The sequence below is a fragment of the Homarus americanus genome, unplaced genomic scaffold (assembly GCF_018991925.1).
Source record: "Homarus americanus isolate GMGI-L3 unplaced genomic scaffold, GMGI_Hamer_2.0 scaffold25827, whole genome shotgun sequence".
Classification (NCBI taxonomy): Eukaryota; Metazoa; Arthropoda; class Malacostraca; order Decapoda; family Nephropidae; genus Homarus; species Homarus americanus.
Window position 1 is genome coordinate 9,709,967 of NW_024738300.1, and position 20,216 is coordinate 9,730,182.

General features: G+C 35.8%; 1 protein-coding gene across 1 annotated transcript in view; it reads right to left on the reverse strand.

The window, feature by feature from the left end:
• Nucleotides 1-628: 628 nt before the first annotated feature.
• LOC121873970 overlaps nt 629-20,216 on the reverse strand; it is a 48,946-nt gene continuing 29,358 nt past the window's right edge. Inside the window, exons 12-20 of the mRNA XM_042377849.1 lie at nt 17,347-17,463; nt 15,061-15,184; nt 14,426-14,610; nt 12,550-12,669; nt 10,539-10,664; nt 9,677-9,859; nt 7,330-7,461; nt 5,095-5,995; nt 629-3,475 (exon numbers count right to left, since the gene is read on the reverse strand). Coding sequence (XP_042233783.1) covers nt 2,365-3,475; nt 5,095-5,995; nt 7,330-7,461; nt 9,677-9,859; nt 10,539-10,664; nt 12,550-12,669; nt 14,426-14,610; nt 15,061-15,184; nt 17,347-17,463 — 2,999 coding nt within the window. The 3' untranslated portion in view covers nt 629-2,364. The remainder of the gene's footprint in view (nt 3,476-5,094; nt 5,996-7,329; nt 7,462-9,676; nt 9,860-10,538; nt 10,665-12,549; nt 12,670-14,425; nt 14,611-15,060; nt 15,185-17,346; nt 17,464-20,216) is intronic.

Sequence of the window (20,216 nt, forward strand, 5' to 3'; positions counted from 1 at the left end):
TCTTCTGGGAGTGGTCTCATGATCAGTTTTGTGAGAAGATAGAGGAGGAATGTGACATTATATCAGATTTCTAGAAAATAATACTAAATGAAACTGCTCTCTTATGATGATGCAAATGCTTTACCAAATGAGTTAAGAGTATTTATATCTTTCAAGGTACTGTATTTATGTCTTAACTCTTTCAATATGATTCTTGCACTTTAAAATTTTATTATAGCTACCACCAGATGATTTTATTCAACTTAAGGAAACCTCCTACAGCCAAAGGGTTAATACTGTACAGTACAAGGAAGCCCTCCTCTCATACCTAACCCTTCCTCTATGTCAAGCCTCAGGCACCACTTTGCAACATGAACATCCCACTCACCTGGAAGACCAAACTTTCCTCCCACAAAAATCCCTTATTCAATAATGAAAAAAATTCACAATACATGGATGAGGGGAAATAGAATCTTAAAGTGGAGGAACTACAGTAATATGTGTTCCTCCTCTCGCCCACAAGCTGTTCCCCTCTATGAGACAAAATGCTTCGAGCTAAGTACACCATAAACTCCTTTATTCACTGACACTTATTCTTTTTCATTTGCCTTACCAGATGTGTACAAGGTCCTGAAATAATCCATTTGGTTGACCCATGTTATTTTATGCATCATCCCATCACCACACCTACAGCACATTCATCCCCAAAAAGATAAACATAAAATTTAAATGTAATCTTGCAGAAAGCAATATTTCTTAAAACTTTTATTACAGATCAACTATCCCATAAGTATTATATAGTAGTTTTATAACAACACTAAGTTCTTATGCAGAATAAAAATAAGTGCTGTACAAAAGCTACTGTAGCACTGAACTAAAATTTTTTATTAATTAAGAAACATGAATGACCTATTTGAACAGTATAAAAGGAATACTGTATATTACATAATGTTATTAGTGTTTAATAATACTGTACAACATTATATCTTAAAAAAATATTTTGGTTTTTGAGCACCTCTATCTGTTAACACACTTCCACAAACACATGCAGCCTTCCTCGTATAAAAAACTTATTATGACTCCCCTAACAACATGTACTCACTCCAAGCTTATGATGAGAGTATCTGCAAGTACAAAGGCTCATAACAACAGTTATTTGATAATGTAGGCAGGTCATTTGACCCCAAAAATGTAAACTGTGTTTTGGGGATTATATAATCTAGTAATATAGCAGAGTATAGAATCATAATATAATCTTAAAATAAGCAAAAAATAAATAAAAAATTAGACTGCCTTACAAATTTCCAGAGGGATCATGTGAATGCTTGTAATACAACAGCAATATTATCTTCACTTATTAATGTGTGAGGTCTCCCAGTGAAGAGAATGGTGCTGGTGTAATCTGGTGGGATCTCTACAAAAGTCTTTAAGGCAGTGTGCATACATTTTTTAGACACCCTGTACAATATACTGTACAGTAACATTCAAGTTGGAACACACAGCCTTGAGTTAACATGTTCTTAGTAAGTTGCAGACCATAAGTAACTTATATACCCAGTAATTTACCAAATTAATCTATACTGTACAGTAAGTCCTCGCTTAACGTCGTGGTTCCATTCCTGAAAACCGAGACGTTAACAGGATCGATTTTCCCCATAAGAAATAGATAAAATACAGGAGTTACGTTCCCCAGCCTCCCTTTGCCCCATAAAATACATAACATATACATAAATTCAATGGAATTTTTATAGAGAATAGTATATATAATACATCCAAAAATATAAATAAGCTAAATCATTTTGCATTGTATTCATTGATGGGCAGAGGTGGAGCAAGTGTGTGGTGGGTAGTGGAGAGGAGGGCAGGAGAGTCACTGAGACCCGGAGGGTGGCTCCTCCTCCCGCTCTGACTGGGCGAGAAAGGGTGATGCACTGTACAAAGTAAGCCGTGATGAAGTTATACCGAATCGGCGGGACGTTGTCAGAATCATGGGTATCTAAAGAGTAGCGACGTTATAACGAAACAACGTTGTCAGGGGCAACGTTAAACGAGGACTTACTGTACACACCAAAAATATACATACAAAGTAGTTTTTACTATATAACAAGCATTTATTTTGTACTGCTCATTTCCTTATACTGTATAAATAAGCAATTAAGTACAGTCCTTTATGAAAAAATGATAAGTTTTCTCCGTTCAACTAAAAAAAAAATAAAGTACAGGTACAGTAATTCTAAAAATAGTTTACAAAATAAACCCAATCAGGCAACAATGTGAAATGGATCTTAACCTTTTAAAGAGTGGTGTCACACTTGGGTCTTTTATTCAACTGAAAGAAACCCTTACCACTCAATGGGTTAATCAACTAAAGCAGAGAACAATAATTCACTTTTCAAGAGCCATACTAAAATGTTTTGAAGATACAGCCAAAAATATTTCATTTATGTCTTCAACTGTGGGGTTCAGAACACCTTTATATCCCAACGTATTTTTTATAAACAGGACAATATTAGCAGCATCCTCTCCCATTGTGGCCCTTGCAACTTTATCAACGTCAACACCATTAAATGGCTTCTTCACAGCCAAACAACACGATGAGATGTATTTCAATAATTCTACAGCCTGAGTGCTACCCTGGAGTAACTTCTCTTTGGAACTACCTTCAGCACTCTCACTTAGAATTTCTAACTTTTCTGAAGCCATTTTAATAAGTGAAATATTGTAATCATCAGCAAAAATTTGAGATAATCTTTCCGTGTCTGTTCCAGAATTCTTCACTCTATGAATAATGATCCTTAGAGCAGGGCCAAGTAACCCTAATGGCTCACACAGCTCTGCAAGTAAAGCTAAAGTATGAGGCAAGGAGAACTCCAACACTTGTGATTTTTCATTGCTTGGCATACAGGTTAAATAATCTTTTTGTTGAGAGGTACAAGCAACAGGCAAAACTTTTTTGGGTTGTAAAATACTATCACCTTCCCACTGATTGGAAGCATCAAGTCTATTCGTGGGATAATTTTCTGTTAAATCCAGGGAGCACCCATGCACTGAGTCGGTTGACAAATTTCCAATGCTCGGTATTTGTCCGAGGCATTCAGGTGACTCTGCAGATGAAGGTCTTGGACTGGCTATGTAGTTACACTTTTCCATCTGATATTTCAAATTTTCCTTCAGTTTTTCAGTGGAACTTTTCTTTTTAGCTGTTACAGTTTCAAACTGCTGTACAAGTTTTTCTCTTTTCTTGATCCACTTTTCTCTGAGCTCTGAGGTCATGAACTCATTCCAAAAGATCAACCACAACTTTTTACATTCTTGTGGGCTTTCATTCTCTCCATACATCACCCCGTACTCTCTCTTGAATATTTCATATTTTTCTTCATACTCTGGATGGACCTCTGGCACCTCTGAGTATGTCTGGTATTCTAACTGGTGGTCATTTCTTAGGTCCTCCTTTGCAGCAAGAAACAGTGTCCTGGTTTCATCATCAAAGTTGGGGCTGGTGGAGGAAGAAAAAATTCATAATATTAATCGCTTCTAAAAAATTAATTCATACTTTATGTTCCTACAACATATGATGACTCTTGCATCTTTACTTTGATGCAGATGAATTGAGCAGTCTTAAAATACTGCTCCTTTGTTTACATGGCATGAACAATGCAGTCATAGACACGAGCTATAATGCGCATCAGGTTGGGTGTGCTCTGCACCTTTTGTTTAATATTTTCCTTGACTTTAATAATAATAATTAAGTTTTGCAAATCAGGAACTGCCTGTATATAAGGGAAGTCATATGAGTTATTTTGAGATTTTCAATCTAATTATAAAAAAAATAAAAAATAATGAAATTTTGAGAGTTCTACACCCCAAAAATTTTGAATTATCCCAAAATATCAAATAATGAATGTTGAATTAGTGTGGGTTCAGTGTACTCTATAAGACTCAGTTTACTTAAGCAATGTATGGGAAGTTATCACACTATATTCTTTACTTTAATGTAGGGAAGTTATCACACTTTATTCTTTACTTTAATGTATGGGAAGTTATCACACTATATTCTTTACTTTAATGTAGGGAAGTTATCACACTTTATTCTTTACTTTAATGTAGGGAAGTTATCACACTTTATTCTTTACTTTAATGTAGGGAAGTTATCACACTTTATTCTTTACTTTAATGTAGGGAAGTTATCACACTTTATTCTTTACTTTAATGTAGGGAAGTTATCACACTTTATTCTTTACTTTAATGTAGGGAAGTTATCACACTTTATTCTTTACTTTAATGTAGGGAAGTTATCACACTTTATTCTTTACTTTAATGTAGGGAAGTTATCACACTTTATTCTTTACTTTAATGTAGGGAAGTTATCACACTTTATTCTTTACTTTAATGTAGGGAAGTTATCACACTTTATTCTTTACTTTAATGTAGGGAAGTTATCACACTTTATTCTTTACTTTAATGTAGGGAAGTTATCACACTATATTCTTTACTTTAATGTAGGGAAGTTATCACACTTTATTCTTTACTTTAATGTAGGGAAGTTATCACACTTTATTCTTTACTTTAATGTAGGGAAGTTATCACACTTTATTCTTTACTTTAATGTAGGGAAGTTATCACACTTTATTCTTTACTTTAATGTATGGGAAGTTATCACACTTTATTCTTTACTTTAATGTAGGGAAGTTATCACACTTTATTCTTTAATTTAATGTATGGGAAGTTATCACACTTTATTCTTTACTTTAATGTAACTGGCTAAGTTACACCATAGTTAAGAATAAGTGTAAATGGCTTTGAGATATGAGAGTTTTGGGTTTTCCTTTGTGAATAAGAAGAAGGTAAGAGCACATAAGGCACAAAATGATCATGTTCTCACTTACCGCAGTAAGTCAGAATTTTAAGAAAAATTCCTGTATTCAAACTTATTATTCAATCATCATCGTCACCCATGCCTGTTAAGCCTTCAGTATTCACTAACTAAATCACAAATACCTATAAAGCTTCATATGATGGCCATCCATTCATCTAGTTATGCTGATTTTTGTTTTTCAGGTAAAATATTGTACGTACTCTACTACAACTACTGACGTTAAGGAGAAAATAACATACTAGTTAGAGGAGGTAGGTGATGGTGTTCCAGAAGCCAGATTTACCACAGATGAGTTTGATGATTCTGTAAGGCTTCTCCTTCTCTGTTTATGGGACTCTTCAAGACTGGGGGACAATGGAGAACAGCTTCTTTTCCGCTTTGAGGAATGGCTCTTTTGTTTCTGAAGCTTTACAGATGACGGCAATGAACTCCTCTTTTTCTGAAGCTTCTTTTCAGATGATGGTGACAGACTAGTCTTTTTCTGAAGCTTTTCAGAATTTGGCAATGCACTCCTTTTCTGAAACTTCTTTTTAGATGATGACAATACATGTCTCTTTTTCTGAAGCTTCTTTTCAGATGATGGTGACAGACTCCTCTTTTTCTGAAGCCTTCCAGATGATGGTGACAGACTCCTCTTTTTCTGAAGCTTCTTTTCAGATGATGGTGACAGAATCCTCTTTTTCTGAAGCCTTCCAGATGATGGTGACAGACTCCTCTTTTTCTGAAGCTTCTTTTCAGATGATGGTGACAGACTCCTCTTTTTCTGAAGCCTTCCAAATGTTGGCGACAAACTTCTCCTTTTCTGAAGCTCTTCAGAAAAGGGCGACAAACTCCTCCTTTTCTGAAGCTCTTCAGAAGATGGCGACAAACTCCTCCTTTTCTGAAGCTCTTCAGAAGATGGCGACAAACTCCTCCTTTTCTGAAGCTCTTCAGAAAATGGCGACAAACTCCTCCTTTTTTGAAGCTTCTTTTCAGATGACAATGAATGTCTCTCTTTCTGAAACCTGTGAGATAACGGTGACAAATTCCTCCTTTTATGTTTTTTGTATGATATATGATGGGATCTTTTCCTGTGTGTCTGTTCTGGTGACCATGAGTGATGCTTGTGTATCTCTTCACAGTCAGCAGCTTCATATTTCTCTGTTGTGAAACAAAACTTATTATAAACAACACAATAAACAAAATATACAATACAGGGTGTTCCATAAATACCTTTCATAAATCAGGGGGTGTATTCCTGAGACATAAATAAAGATAAATGAATAAATAACCAAATTGTTAATTCTCAATAGTTTCAGAGTTACAGCACATGACAGGTTTGGTAGTAATGTGATGAAACCTACGGTCACCAGAAATAAATCTCCTTGATTTCTACCTGTGAGGTCACATAAAAAGCAAGGTGTATGTTACAGAGGTCCCAAACTACAAGGAACTGTGGCTCCATGTGCAGAAAGTGTGACGAACATTCGTAACACCTCCGGTGGTCTTTGAACGTATGCGACACTCACTTGTGCGATGGGCTAAGCCTGCACCGAGCAACATGGACGGAACTTTGGAAATTTGCTCTAAATGTTAATCCCAGTACAAATCATACGGCATTATTATTGTTAATAAACGACACTAACAGCAGTGGATGTTTCATTTACACCCCAAATATCATAGGTTTCATCACATTCCTCCCAAACCTGTCATGTGCTGTAACTCTGAAACTATTGAGAATTAACAATTTGGTTATTTATTCATTTATCTTTATTTATGTCTCAGGAATACACCCCCTGATTTATGAAAGGTATTTAGGAACACCCTGTACAGTATACTGTTAATAATATATTTCAGCAAATAAACTGTACAAAAAAAATTAAAGGATTGAAGAGCAAACTCCAATGTAAAGCAGAAGGGAAGATTCATGCCCTATTGATGTCAATGAGTATAAAAAAAAATTAAGACTACTGTACATTATATAGTTAAGCTTCCATTGTATGTAATGCATTTTGCATTTTAGCTATTTTTATATAACAGTAGAATAAACTACAAGTAACAGCACTGAATGGAGTCACCTGTGTTGTCTGCAACCTGTAATAATCAGAGACCTCTTCAAGGTGTACAGTCGGATCCAAAGTAATAAAACAATTTATTACAGAATACATAAAAATTCCTGGATTCTCTCCTTCTAAGTCTTCCCCTTTCTTTCCTACATTCCATATCTGCATCATTCAATTGTTCTACAGTACAGTATTCATCTTTCACTTCTCATATGCCCATACATACATATATATGCTGTGGTCAACTCTGTCTAACCTCTCCGCACGCACGCGCACACACACACACACACTGTATAAAACACATAATTTCCATTGCTTCTAACCACCTTCTTTTTACATTATTGTCTGCTCAACTTATGATGCTTAGCATAATTATTCACATATATATTAATGTATGCCCAACCTTAACTCACAAATATACCTTCAACATACCATTTACCCTCCTGAAGCTCTTGATGTTCAGATTTTCCATTGATGCTTTGACAAACTTGGTCTTCATAAGGTCTGCTGCAATACTCATTTCATAATCACTAAATTTTTCTGTTACAACCACTCTGTTCAAACCTGAAAGTATGAGATAACTTCAAAGATCCATTCTGAACAAAGCCTATTTATCTGCCACAACTCTTGCCCTTGGTAAAGGATATTAATTTCTCCACACAATATATTTACATTTGACTTGAAACATGTAACTAGCTGAAGGTGGTAGAGTACTGGTACTGTATATACAGTACTTTAAATCTTAAGTAAATTCAGGATATTTTGAAACTCGATTACAAGGTCAGAGGTCAACAGCAAGATTGTCAGTAAGTAACCTTTTATAATTTTATCCACAAAATATATATAAATTGTTAACACATTGCTCTCTATGATGGAAAGCACTTATAAAGTATATCATGGGTGAACTCACAAAAAAGTGGAAATACATAGAACAGCACTAGTGTCAAGCCAAGCTTCTTTGCCCTATCATTTAGGTACCTGGTCATTTAAAATAGATGCAATAATCATGGCAAAGTCACACCCTGATCTAAAAAATTCTCAATTTACAACTGAGCCTGGAAAATGTAACTTATGTATGTGTCAGCAAGAGTCTATGCAGATTAGGAGGACCAGGAATCCCTAAGGCAGCTGGGGAGAACCTGAAGATCAGCTAATCCTCCCATAGCAAATTTATCCTTTAAAAAGAAGTCACAGAAATCATGGTTACCACTAAAAGCTGAAGAATAATTTATATGAAGTTGTAGAACAATGTACAGCATACTCTTCATTTGACAGCCCAGGCACAGAGCATGTGTGTAGAGGTACTCCTCGACTTACGACCTGGTCGGTCCCTAACCCCGTCGTAAGTCAAGGACTGACTGTAGTTGGACCAACAGCACATTTACTTAACCTTTGAGAAAAGGCCATGCTAAGCTAAAAAACCTTCCCAGTGCAGAGCAAACAAAGTCAAGCACTCAGCTTCTCCTTGATATATACAGTGGTCCCTCGGTTAATGAGCGCCTCGGTTAACGAGCTGCCTCCCATAAGATTCTTAAATTCGGTTAACGAGCAATCCCTCGATTAACGAGTTTATTACGAGCCGACTTCAACATGTTTTCGCTTGCATTTGGCGGTCCACCAGCTGTAGTATTAGTCCACCAATACAGTAATCGATTTTAGGGCTTAAATTCCTTACTATTTTAGTAAATATCAAGAAGTTTATACTATTCAATAATTTTAAAAGTTTAATATTAACTTTTTTAGTCATTTTAACAATTATTGAACATAATTGAAGGTAAAGAAACTAGTTTCTGGCGTGCCATCCAGCCTGTTAACACACCAGACAGGCGTTAGTCTCTGTTTTCAGTGGAGGTAACATCTTGCTTAAGACTATCTTCAACTAAACGGTTTTTTTCTGTGTTTCCAAGCAAATTATTGGTCATTTTGAAATATATTTTACATATTGACAATTTATAATGCAGTGCAGTGTTGATTTAAAGAAAATAATCTTGAAATACACCAAGAGAACTAAAATTTTATGGGTGAAATGGCGCCATGGGGTGACTTCTCTTCCACCCCAATGCCTTCTCTTCTCCCTTCTCCTCCACCCCCATTCTAATTCCCATCATCACCATCATCATCCAGGAGCCTTCTACATACACACCTCAAAGTAAGTGTACTTTTCTACCTTTTTTGTTGAATTTAGGCAATTTTCGGTGAGTTGGAACCAATTACCCAAAAACCCATTGAAACAATGGTTTCGGTTAACGAGCAACCTGCTGGAACGGATTGTGCTCGTTAACCGAGGGACCACTGTATGTTGAGTTGGCAACCCATGCTTGCCTTAGATGAAGGAGGCAGCTGGGGTAAGGGCGAGGCTGGGTATGTCACGCGAAGACTGGGTTGTACACTACAGTATTGTGTGGCTTCATGATAAATTACCCCTCAGCCTTCAAAGGAGACCAGTTTCTCAGACCCCTTCATAAGGCTACATTCATAATGGGTTCTTCAGAGTCCTAACCTACAAACTCTGGCAAACACATACACGAGTCACTTATAAAATTAATATGACAAGTAAAATACAGTATATATATTGTTTTCTTCATTTATTCATTACCTTTACGCCTTGGCCAGGAAAATAGTGCAATCCCGAGATAAAAAGTGATAGGAAAGGACAAAAAAATTAAAATATCCACAGATGTTTGCAAAAATTTTCAACTTATATAGACAGTAAACAAGGTGAATCTTTAATATCCACAAGGATTACAGCCTTCATAACAATCCACTATAGTTTAAATACCTTTATTATTCAAGACTTTTGAAAGAATGTATGACAGTTGATGTTGATGCATGAAGTCCTTCAAGATATTTGTGATATCATCAACAATGACGGCCCGAGTGTTGCACAAGTAGCTGGAGGCTTCTTTTGTCACCAGTATCTTGGAGAGTGCGCCTGGAGTCCCAATCACAACTGTTCCCTTTTCTAAAATTATATGTTAATGAAAGGCTGGTGATTCAGTGAAAGAAAAGGTTAGTGAATAAGAATAAATGAAGAGGGTAAGGAATGAGTGAATAAAAAGGACTGGTATGAGTATCCTTCACTACTGAGCTACAGTGCTGACAGCATGATGTATTTGTAGGCAACACTTAATAAACAACCTGTAGTATATTACAGGCATGATATTAAACACAGTATGTTTACAAAACTTACCTTATTGATTATATTGGTTATCTTAGATAAAGTCAGGCTAGGCTAGGTTAGACCAAAGTAGTGTTTGGTTAAGTCTTCAAATATCCTCTTGGACAGTGGCCACCACTGAACTCTACACCTCCTTCGCTTCCCAAAACTAATAATGTTAGGTACAAATTTATGGCTGGGAGAACTGGGAGTCTCTCAGGCTTGAACCAGCAACGCTTAAGACATGAGGCGAGCACTGTATCCACTCAGCCACTGCACTCCATATCACGATGTACTGCACAGTGATGGAGAGTATCGGAAAGATGCTGAGATATTTGGATGATATGCATTTATTATACAGACAGAAGTGAGCTCATTTCTGTATCCCTTTGTCTTAGGGGAGAGAAATTTCAGACCAAGTGTCTGGTTAGGCAAGATTTGATGAAGGCTGAATTAAATAAGGTTATGTAAATGGGTAACAAACCTAAACTCTGGTGCTCATGAGTCACAGAAACAACTGTCTGAAGGAAAATTTGGGCCAAGTCATGCAAAGCGAGCTTCAGTAATCTGGCTACCAGGAGTGACGGAGTTATGACCAAGACTCGTATACCTGAAAAGGAAAAGAAAAGCAAGTTACAAAATTTCTTACTAATAAATGCACAGTGATATTCTAACAGAGATAAATACAGTACAACACCCAAAACAGGCAGAGAAAGTTACTACTTGAATCATGTTAACCCTTTTGGACCTGAGCTCGGTTTATTTTTGTATACCCTAAGTCTAAGGTTTTTTTTGAAAGAATAAAATAAAATAAAATAAAATAAAAATAAAGTGACATGTCACAAGCCATAAAACACCAAAACATAAATCTTGGTTAGTAGCTGCAGTTTCATTGTTTCCTAGGCAGTACTGGCATACAATATGACTTTTGAAGATTAAAAAAAATTCCCCCAAGCTAGGGGTCATCTTATATATCAAGTACAGTATAATGTGTGAACCTTATCTCATATACTGCACTGTAATGTATTTCCTGGCATATTAGAAGCACTGCCACAGGAGACGCATCTCTAACTAAGTAATTAATATCTTGTTTAAAAAATTTGTTGAAGCAATGCAGCTTCCTCAACTGTGCTATCAAATCCTTCTCAGCATTAGATCTTAAATTACCTTATATAAACAGTTTCCTTATCGTTTTTATTCCCTAAGGAACAATTATTATTGAACTGAATGCTTCATTTGAGTGACCACCTTTTCATCTCATCTCAAATACCTTTTCCCACATTATGCTGGGTGATAAAAACAGCAACAAAGACTTTCACTCATTCACTGTCATTTGTTCCTTCTATCAACCTCACCAGATAGGTAAGCTATGGTATTCCCCTTCCTTCCCTAACAAAGACCCAAGGTATCCATCTAGTTTGACTAATGTTGCTTCATACATCACTAGCAGCATTTTATCACTGTGATTGTGGGGGAAAAGGAAAATATGCAAGAAAGGCAAAAGGAGGAGAGTGATCTTGGGTTCATGTGAGGAGTGTAATAAAGCAGATGTGAGACCTTGTTGTGGAAGATCATTTTTCACATCGACAAGAATAACCGAATGATAATTCATAATGGGAAAATAGTCTGTACATTTGTTCATTTCTCATTATCCTACAATCAGTAAAATATAGGTTAAAAAAGTATATACACAGTATTGTATATTCTAGTATTTTTTCTTATTCAGGCCTTATCCTACTTAAGGAAGGATAGTCAGAAACGAAAGCAAAGATATTATACGCATTTTTCCTTCTACTGCAAGGACCTAAATAACTACCATATCTACTTACCAGAAATGGATGAAAGCAAATGAAACGATAATCTGTATTAATCTTGATTCCAGTCACTCTACAGGACACACACTTCCTGGTCCATACCTCCATAAGCTGGCTGACCAGAACAAAGTGCAAACATAGACTCGCACAGCTTTAGGAGGACTGAGCTATATCAAATAAAATATATATGAACTATCAGGTACCACAGCAAACCTACACTAACATACGTATACATGCAACTATCTATATATATATATATATATATATATATATATATATATATATATATATATATATATATATATATATATATATATATATATATATATATATATATATATATATATATATATATATATATATATATATATACACAGGTATACATACATACATACATACAGCCTGGCTGTCTATGTAGCCATCCCAGCTGTGTAGACTACCAGGCTATTCAATCAGTGATGGCTGAATAGCTACTGTGTTTTATTACACTGTACATAGCCAATGGTAGCACATTGAAAGTAGGTGTAAGGGCAGTGTAGAACTGTAAGGATATGATAGGAACACTGGCAAGGCAAACTGCTGAAAAATGCCATAGTGTGTGGATGTTAAGAGGCAACTTTGCTTAGCGAAGATAACTTGAAGCACACTGATTCTACTACTGTATTTCAATGAATGACTTACCAGGAGCAATTGGCAGCTTAAAGGTATTCCTGACAGCCTCCACAAGGAACGTAAGTGTGTTCCCAAGTCCCTCAACATACAGGTCATGCCAGCTCTTATGGTACATACAATCTGGGCTCTCTGTGAAAAAAAAATATATATATATAATTCCTTTTCCATAATCCCTTTATAAAAGACACCCATCACAGTTAGATTGTATTCATAAAAGCATCTAAATCCTTTAAACAACTGTCACAGCATTATAAATCAATCTAGGATATTTTCAGGCCAACAAACAAGTCATTCCAAAAAAGTACTGTGTGTGCAAATCTTTTAAACAAAAGCATGAAATGTACATGCTCCACCCCCTCAGTTTAGGTTAAGCGATAGGATGACCTGACAAACATGAGTCACACACAAAAGAAAAGATGACCAACTATGATGACATTTGTAACTATTTTTATTTAAAAATTCAGAGAAAAAAGTTTTTTGGAGAAGAGAAAGTATCCATTTGTGGCATTTATAGTTCTGCTAAAGCTTGTAAAGGAGATGTTTCAATACTAAATTATAATAACAACTCAACAGTTTTTTTATAAACTGTAGCATATAAGTCCTATTTAAAATGAGCACCAAGTAATTCCCAGGCAAAGCGAGGATACTGCCAACCATACCCCACCTGTGAGCTGTTATGTTACGTCTTTTTTTATTTTGTAATTTTGTGTAGATAAATGTAATTTCCTTTTTTTTTATGGTTACATACACACTTTAGTTAACACAAAGAAAGTGCAAAAAAATATAAATAAATAAATAAAATAAATACTGAACACTACTGGTAATCGTCATAAAGTATAAAGTATTTTTAACTCAATTTCAGGTAGATACAGGGTATACAGTATGTAATTTTCTTCTTTTTTTTTACTCGATTACATACACACACTACCCTACACACAAAAAGTGCAATAATAAATTAAATAAATAATTAATAGCAAGAATAAAGTTCAAGTATCTAAGGGCTTCCACAATGAAACTGTGTAGAAGTCGGAGGGTCCATGGCACAGCGGTTACTAGGGACGCTGCTGCGTTGCTAAGGCAAGTACCAGGGGCGACTGCAACGCAGTTTGAACACTAACTTGTATCATTATTGCTCTCTTTAAACTTTCATCAATGCTATTTATACACTTCTGTTATAGATGTTTATATGCCTGCCGTTTTAAGTTTTAATGTTACAGTGTACAGTTAAAGCCACTTTTAGGGGTGAATCTAGTGCTCTGAACAATCTTCACATCCAGCCACAGAGGGTTTACTGTACATTTTAGGCCAGGGGCTCCAACTTCTGGAAGAAAAATATTATCTGGAATCTCCCAGGTCCCAGGTACACTCACTTTGGTATTAGGAGCTCAACTGATCAGATGCTTACTGAGCATTGCCATTAAAATGTAGACACAACACTAGCAATGGAGTTGCACAGGTGGGGATGCCCACTGAGAAGCGCCGATGGTAATGAAAGGCAGTGTGTACGGGGCATTAAGTGTACAGTACCATATCTATGGAAGGGTCACTTCCGGCTTACAGATAGCCTCCAGGAAAGAACCCATCTGTAACCTGAGGAGTGTCTGTACAGTTTTGTGATTGTTGCCTCAATTCCACGTAAAAGTATAGCATCCAGGAAAAGACCAACTACTTGATAGATAGATAAGAGTAAGAAGTTTGGAGATTCTGAAGACAGAGGACTGTGAAGTACATAAAGGAAATATTCATCTTGTGGTGGAATAATAAAGGCTTATGATGATGATAAAAGCATAAAGACTGTAACTGCATAAATGATGAAATCTTACTGTGAGGTTAGATGTTGTTAAGTGAAATATACAACCTTATACTGAATGATCCAAACTATTACCTGGATGGACATATGGACAAACTTCTTCCTTCTTTGGACAACAACGGTTTACAATCCAACCAGTACAAACAAGGGATCTAAATCGCTTGATATGGTACTCTCTCTCCAGGAGTGTGTGCGCATAGGGACAAGAATCTCCCTGGATACAATTCTCTCCCCGTGTAACTACCTGGCACATTTCATCACTGCAAAGTATAAGATTAAAAAATAAACAAATAAATAAATAAATAAAAATAAAAATTAGAAAAACATTATTTAATACGAAGTACCTGTACCCATAATACAAGCTCTGTAGAGTACAATGCAACAATCTCACTTCTGATGTATCTAAACATATGAGTAAATTTGGGGGCATATATCACAAGTGTTACTGCTGAGTGTTCAAAACTTAAATGTAAAATTAAATTTAAACTAAAGAGCCTACTGGTAATGTGTTGAATGCACTGTCTGGTTCAAAGGTTCTCCATGTTATTTTATAATGGTCATACTGAATATTTATCAGATAGAATCACCCTAACTAACCTACTCACTTTAAGATTTAAAAATCCTTTTAAAAACTCTAAGAAAACGTACACACAGGCAGTAGTGATGCAAAACTTATAAAACAAAAATTCAATTAACATAATAAAACTTACCAATATTCAAAGAACCCGGGACTCCTCCTTCTATCTGCTAGTGTGTGATAATCCAAGCACAGATCAGGACAGCTACACACATCCTTTATGCAAATCTTCACTTTGAAACCAAAAACATTGATTCCTGGGAGGAAAAAGTTTATTATATAGTAATGTGAAATATATATGTAGTATACAGGTGCTCCTCTACTTACGAATGAGTTATGTTCCTGAGGCTTGTTTGTAAGTCCAACTTTACTCTTGTAGATATCAAACATATTGTAAAAAATGAAAAGATTATGGATATTTAGTACAGCTGTACCCTTAATACACCCTGAAAACCTGGCTCACTCTTCTCCTCTTAGGCAATGTTTGTTCTATCTGTAATTTTCTTCAAAATAATCCAGTCTCATCCACATTAAACACCTGTTCTGGCAAGTAACCCCCCCTCAGTCATGATGTTTGTATCTCAAAGTTTGTAAGTTGAGCGTTCTTAAGTAGAGGAGCACCTGTATACAGTAAGTCCTCGTATAACGTCAGCTCGCTTAACGTTGTTTCGGTACTACGTCGCTAATTTTTAGATACCAAAAATTCATATAACTTCCCGATGACTCGGTACAATGTCATTTTGCATTGTCACGGACTACTTTTTACGGCACATTATCCTCTCTCGTCTGGCCATGCTACGCTGTTGGCGCGATGCAGAGTCTCAGTGACTCACCACCCTCTTCGTCTCCCGCCCTCCTCTTCGTCTCCCGCCCTCCTCCTCCACTCCCGCCATACTCCTCCCCTCCCACCACCTCTGCTTCACTACCTACCACACACTCGCTCTACCACCTCTTCCCATCAGTGAGTACCAATACAAACTTGCATTTTCAGGAACGTAACCCTGACGTTAAGCGAGTACTTACTGTCTGTGTCTGGGTGTGTATATATATATATATATATATATATATATATATATATATATATATATATATATATATATATATATATATATATATATATATATATATATATATATATATATATATATATATATATATATAAAATAAACTTTGAGGGTGATGCCTCAGTCAATTTCTAGTAACAATGACCATGAACCTATGATATAAAAGTATTATATGGAACTCTTACAGAGGTGATGTTCAAAATATGAAAATGCTGATATGTTGCAATATTCACAAGTACAGTACTTATAATACCAAACAGAATTATTTAGTTACTCCATACAATGCTCTGTTAGTCTTGGTCATCCACAGCATATTACTGAACTGTACTGTATATCAAAGATAAATGAAAAAAAGTATATGTGACTTACAAAAAACCTAGAAATGTAACTGTTGATAAGGACACCCCAGGAACACTAATTTGTCTTATCAACGCCATGTGGTGCATCTCGACCATATCCACAAAAACAGTAAGTGCAGGTGGAAAATGTACCCAAAATTTACAATCATCATAGATGGTTTGAAAAAAAAATAATGAATTTCTCAAAAGACCACATAATACAACCCAAAATGACATTGTACAGTAAGTCCCTAAAAATGAAAAAGCTATGGATAATACTCACAAAACAAAGGAAAATTCAGTATGAATGATGCTTGGTGCTAAGTCCAGATCACATGATGCAGCATCACACTCAATCTGACATGTTATGATAAAATTTCCAAGACTTGACTATTTTTAATTAATGTATAGGAGCAATAATATCAACAAAGCCCTCACAATGTCACTTTATATTAACCATTTACAAACTGCACTACCTGTACAGCTTATACAGGTGTTAGGTAAGGCCCTGTGCACCTGCAATAATTAAAAAAATATGGTTCTTTACCCTTTTATACTTACTAGTAAATACTGAAAATGGTCACAATAAATGTTGGAAGTGGATACCATTACCAATATTTACTGTCAGTAGAACACGATACAGTATAACCGAACGACAAAATCCTAACACCACCTGACTGTGACTCCACCAAACCCACACCTGCACACCTTTGTCATGGGTTAACCTGTTTCCTTACTCTTACAGTGCTTGTTCTTTGTGGTACAGCCAACACATAGGCAATACTTCTTTCTCTATATAACAACATACGGTACACTATCAAATAATAAGCAGCTACCAGTAATTAATAAATACAAATAACACTCCACATTGTATTCATCTTTATAACTTTATGAACTTACAATAAACATGAATTCACATAAGTGGTTTTTATGACTTATTTTGGGGGCTGGCAGCAAGAGGGTGATGCACAAGATATATTTGACGGGTCCAGTACAGGAATGGCTGTTCTCTATTACCTGTATCAATCCACTTCTTCACATAGTCCACCATTTTCTCCTCCTCTTCCCTTAAGGTCTCCTCTACCTCGTTATCTAGAGCCAGTTCGTCCTGGTAGTTGTAGTTACTCTCTCCATCTGCACCAACAAAGAAATAAATCATCAAAACCCAAACACACGCTGGTCCCGAACAACCATTATAAAGAAGAAAGATTTTGAGCAGCACTACTTTGATATTTCTTCTTTTATTTGAGTGTTAAGATAGTACACAAAATGATTATCCTCCCAATAATCAATTAAGTTACACTAATCTTTTATGCTCATATATGTAAAAAAAAAAAATTGCTTACATCACTACCTAGCCACACTCACCCACCTAACCCAAACTTCTCTATTCCTAACTGATATTAATTTGAACATGTTTAGCTTAACATAAATTCAATGGACACAGAACAGTTAAATTTCACCCATCACCAAAACTTACATGAATTCTTAACACATACAGTGACCCCTCGGTTAACGAACTCAATGCGTTCCAAAAGGTCGTTCGTTAACCGAAAAGTTCGTTAACCGAAACCATTGTTTCAATGGGTTTTTGAGTAATTGGTTCCAGCTCACCGAAAATTTCCTAAATTCACCAAAAATGGTAGAAAAGTTGACTTACTTTGAGGTGTGTATGGAGAAGGCTCCTGGATGATGATGATGATGATGGGATTTAGAATTGGGGTGGAGGAGAAGGAAGAAAAGAAGGCATTGGGGTGGAAGAGAAGTCACCCCATGGCGCCATTTCACCCATAAAATTTTAGCTCTCTTGGTGTAATTCATGATTATTTTCTTTAAATCAACACTGCACTGCATTATATATTGTCAATATGTAAAATATATTTCAAAATGACCAATAATTTGCTTGGAAACACAGAAAAAAAGCGTTTAGTTGAAGAGAGTCTCAAGCAAGATGTTACCTCCAGTGAAAACAGAGAGAGACTAACGCCTGTTTGCTGTGTTAAGAGGCTGGATGGCGCGCATTAAACTAGTCACTTTACCTTCAATTATGTTCAATAATTGTTAAAATGACTAAAAAATTGAATATTAAACTTTTAAAATTATTGAATAGTATAAACTTCTTGATATTTACTAAAATAGTAAGGAATTTAAGCCATAGAACCGATTAATGTATTGGCGGACTGATATTAAAGCTGGTTGCCCGGTCAGTGCAAGCGAAAACATGTTGAGGTCGGTTCGTAAGAAATTCGTTAACCGAATTTTTGTTCGTTAACCGAATTGAAGATCCTTATGGAAGGCAGTTCGTTAACCGAAATTTCGTTAACCGAGGCGTTCGTTAAACGAGGGGTCACTGTATCTGATATTTCACTGGCACAATAATTAGCTAACTTCTCATTTCTCACTCCTGCAACAAGCTATTAGCCCCTCTACTGAATAAAACCATCTGGCATTAGCCAAATAAAATATCAAAAGTGGCAAACCCATAGTGAAGGGGTTAAAGCTGTCCATTTCTTACTAACCATCAAGTTAAACTGAACACAATTATTTGAATTCCTCAACCATTTTTTATTTCCTCTCCACACACACGCCCTCATTAATATTACACTATCTGTTCTCCCCAGCTGCCATACTATGTATTCTCCTATAATATAATAAACTCATATTATTCCAGTGAATTACCATACAGTATTTATACATAAATTCCTGAGCATTAGTTTTCATGACACAAACCACTCAAATATCACATAAAAAAAATTATTATGTACAGGTTGTACCTCTCTAGTATGGCAACCTCGGGACCTGACCGATGCCAGACCATGGAAATTTCCGGACCATGAAAATTCACCCGTTTCCTGGATAGATAGTGACTTGTGCTTATGCTTGGAAGCACTAGCACCACTTTCTCTACAGGTTGTACCTCTCTAGTCCGGCAACCTCGGGACCTGACCGGTGCCGGACAATGGAAATTTCCAGATCATGGAAATTTACCCTTTTCCTGGATTGATAGTGACTTGTGCTTACGCTTGGAAGCACTAGCACCACTTTCTCTGCTTCATGGTCTCTTTGAAGACATTTTGAAGGGTTAAATGTCGTACAGTAGCTTCTCAAATTTTGCAAGTTTTTAATTCGACGTTTTCTATTTGAACACAAAAAAAAACATTTAAAAATTTTGACGGCGGAAACTCGAATTTCGACGGGTTTGAACGGCCCACCAACGTTCAGACGACGTGCACAATCATGTAAACAGCGTCATTTCTCTTATGTACAAAAGATTCATTACTGTTTATTACTGAAAGTCTTTTTGATTGAATTAATGTTTGTGTGCAAAATGAGCAATACAATTCATTAATAATACGTAGAATATTAAAACACGAGGAAATGAGACAGCATTGTTTTTGTTGATTACAAAACCAGTGACTGACTGGTTCTACATATGAAACTGAAGAAAATAAGACCTTGGTTGTAGCTGTAGTAAAATTAATATGGTTGTTTTAAGTAATGTTATTTAATGTTAATAAATGGAACAATAGAAGTAGCTTACGATAATGGTAAAGAAAAAAAGAGAGATCGCGTATGTAAGTGCGCACACGTGAAAACATATCGTCATTACTTTATGTAAGAATATGAAAGCAACACCTATTTACTGTTCATATATATTTTAATTAATGTTTCTGAATTTGTTTTTATTGAATTAATGTTTGTGTGTGCAAAATTAACAATACAATTTATTAATAATACGTGGAATATTAAAACACACGAGGAGAGAGACGGCTGCCGGCATTGTTTTTTGTTAAAGCTTACAAAACCAGTGACTGATTGGCTCTACATATAAAACTGAAGAAAATAAGACCCTGCTTGTAGCTGTAGTAAAATTAATGTAAAAAAAA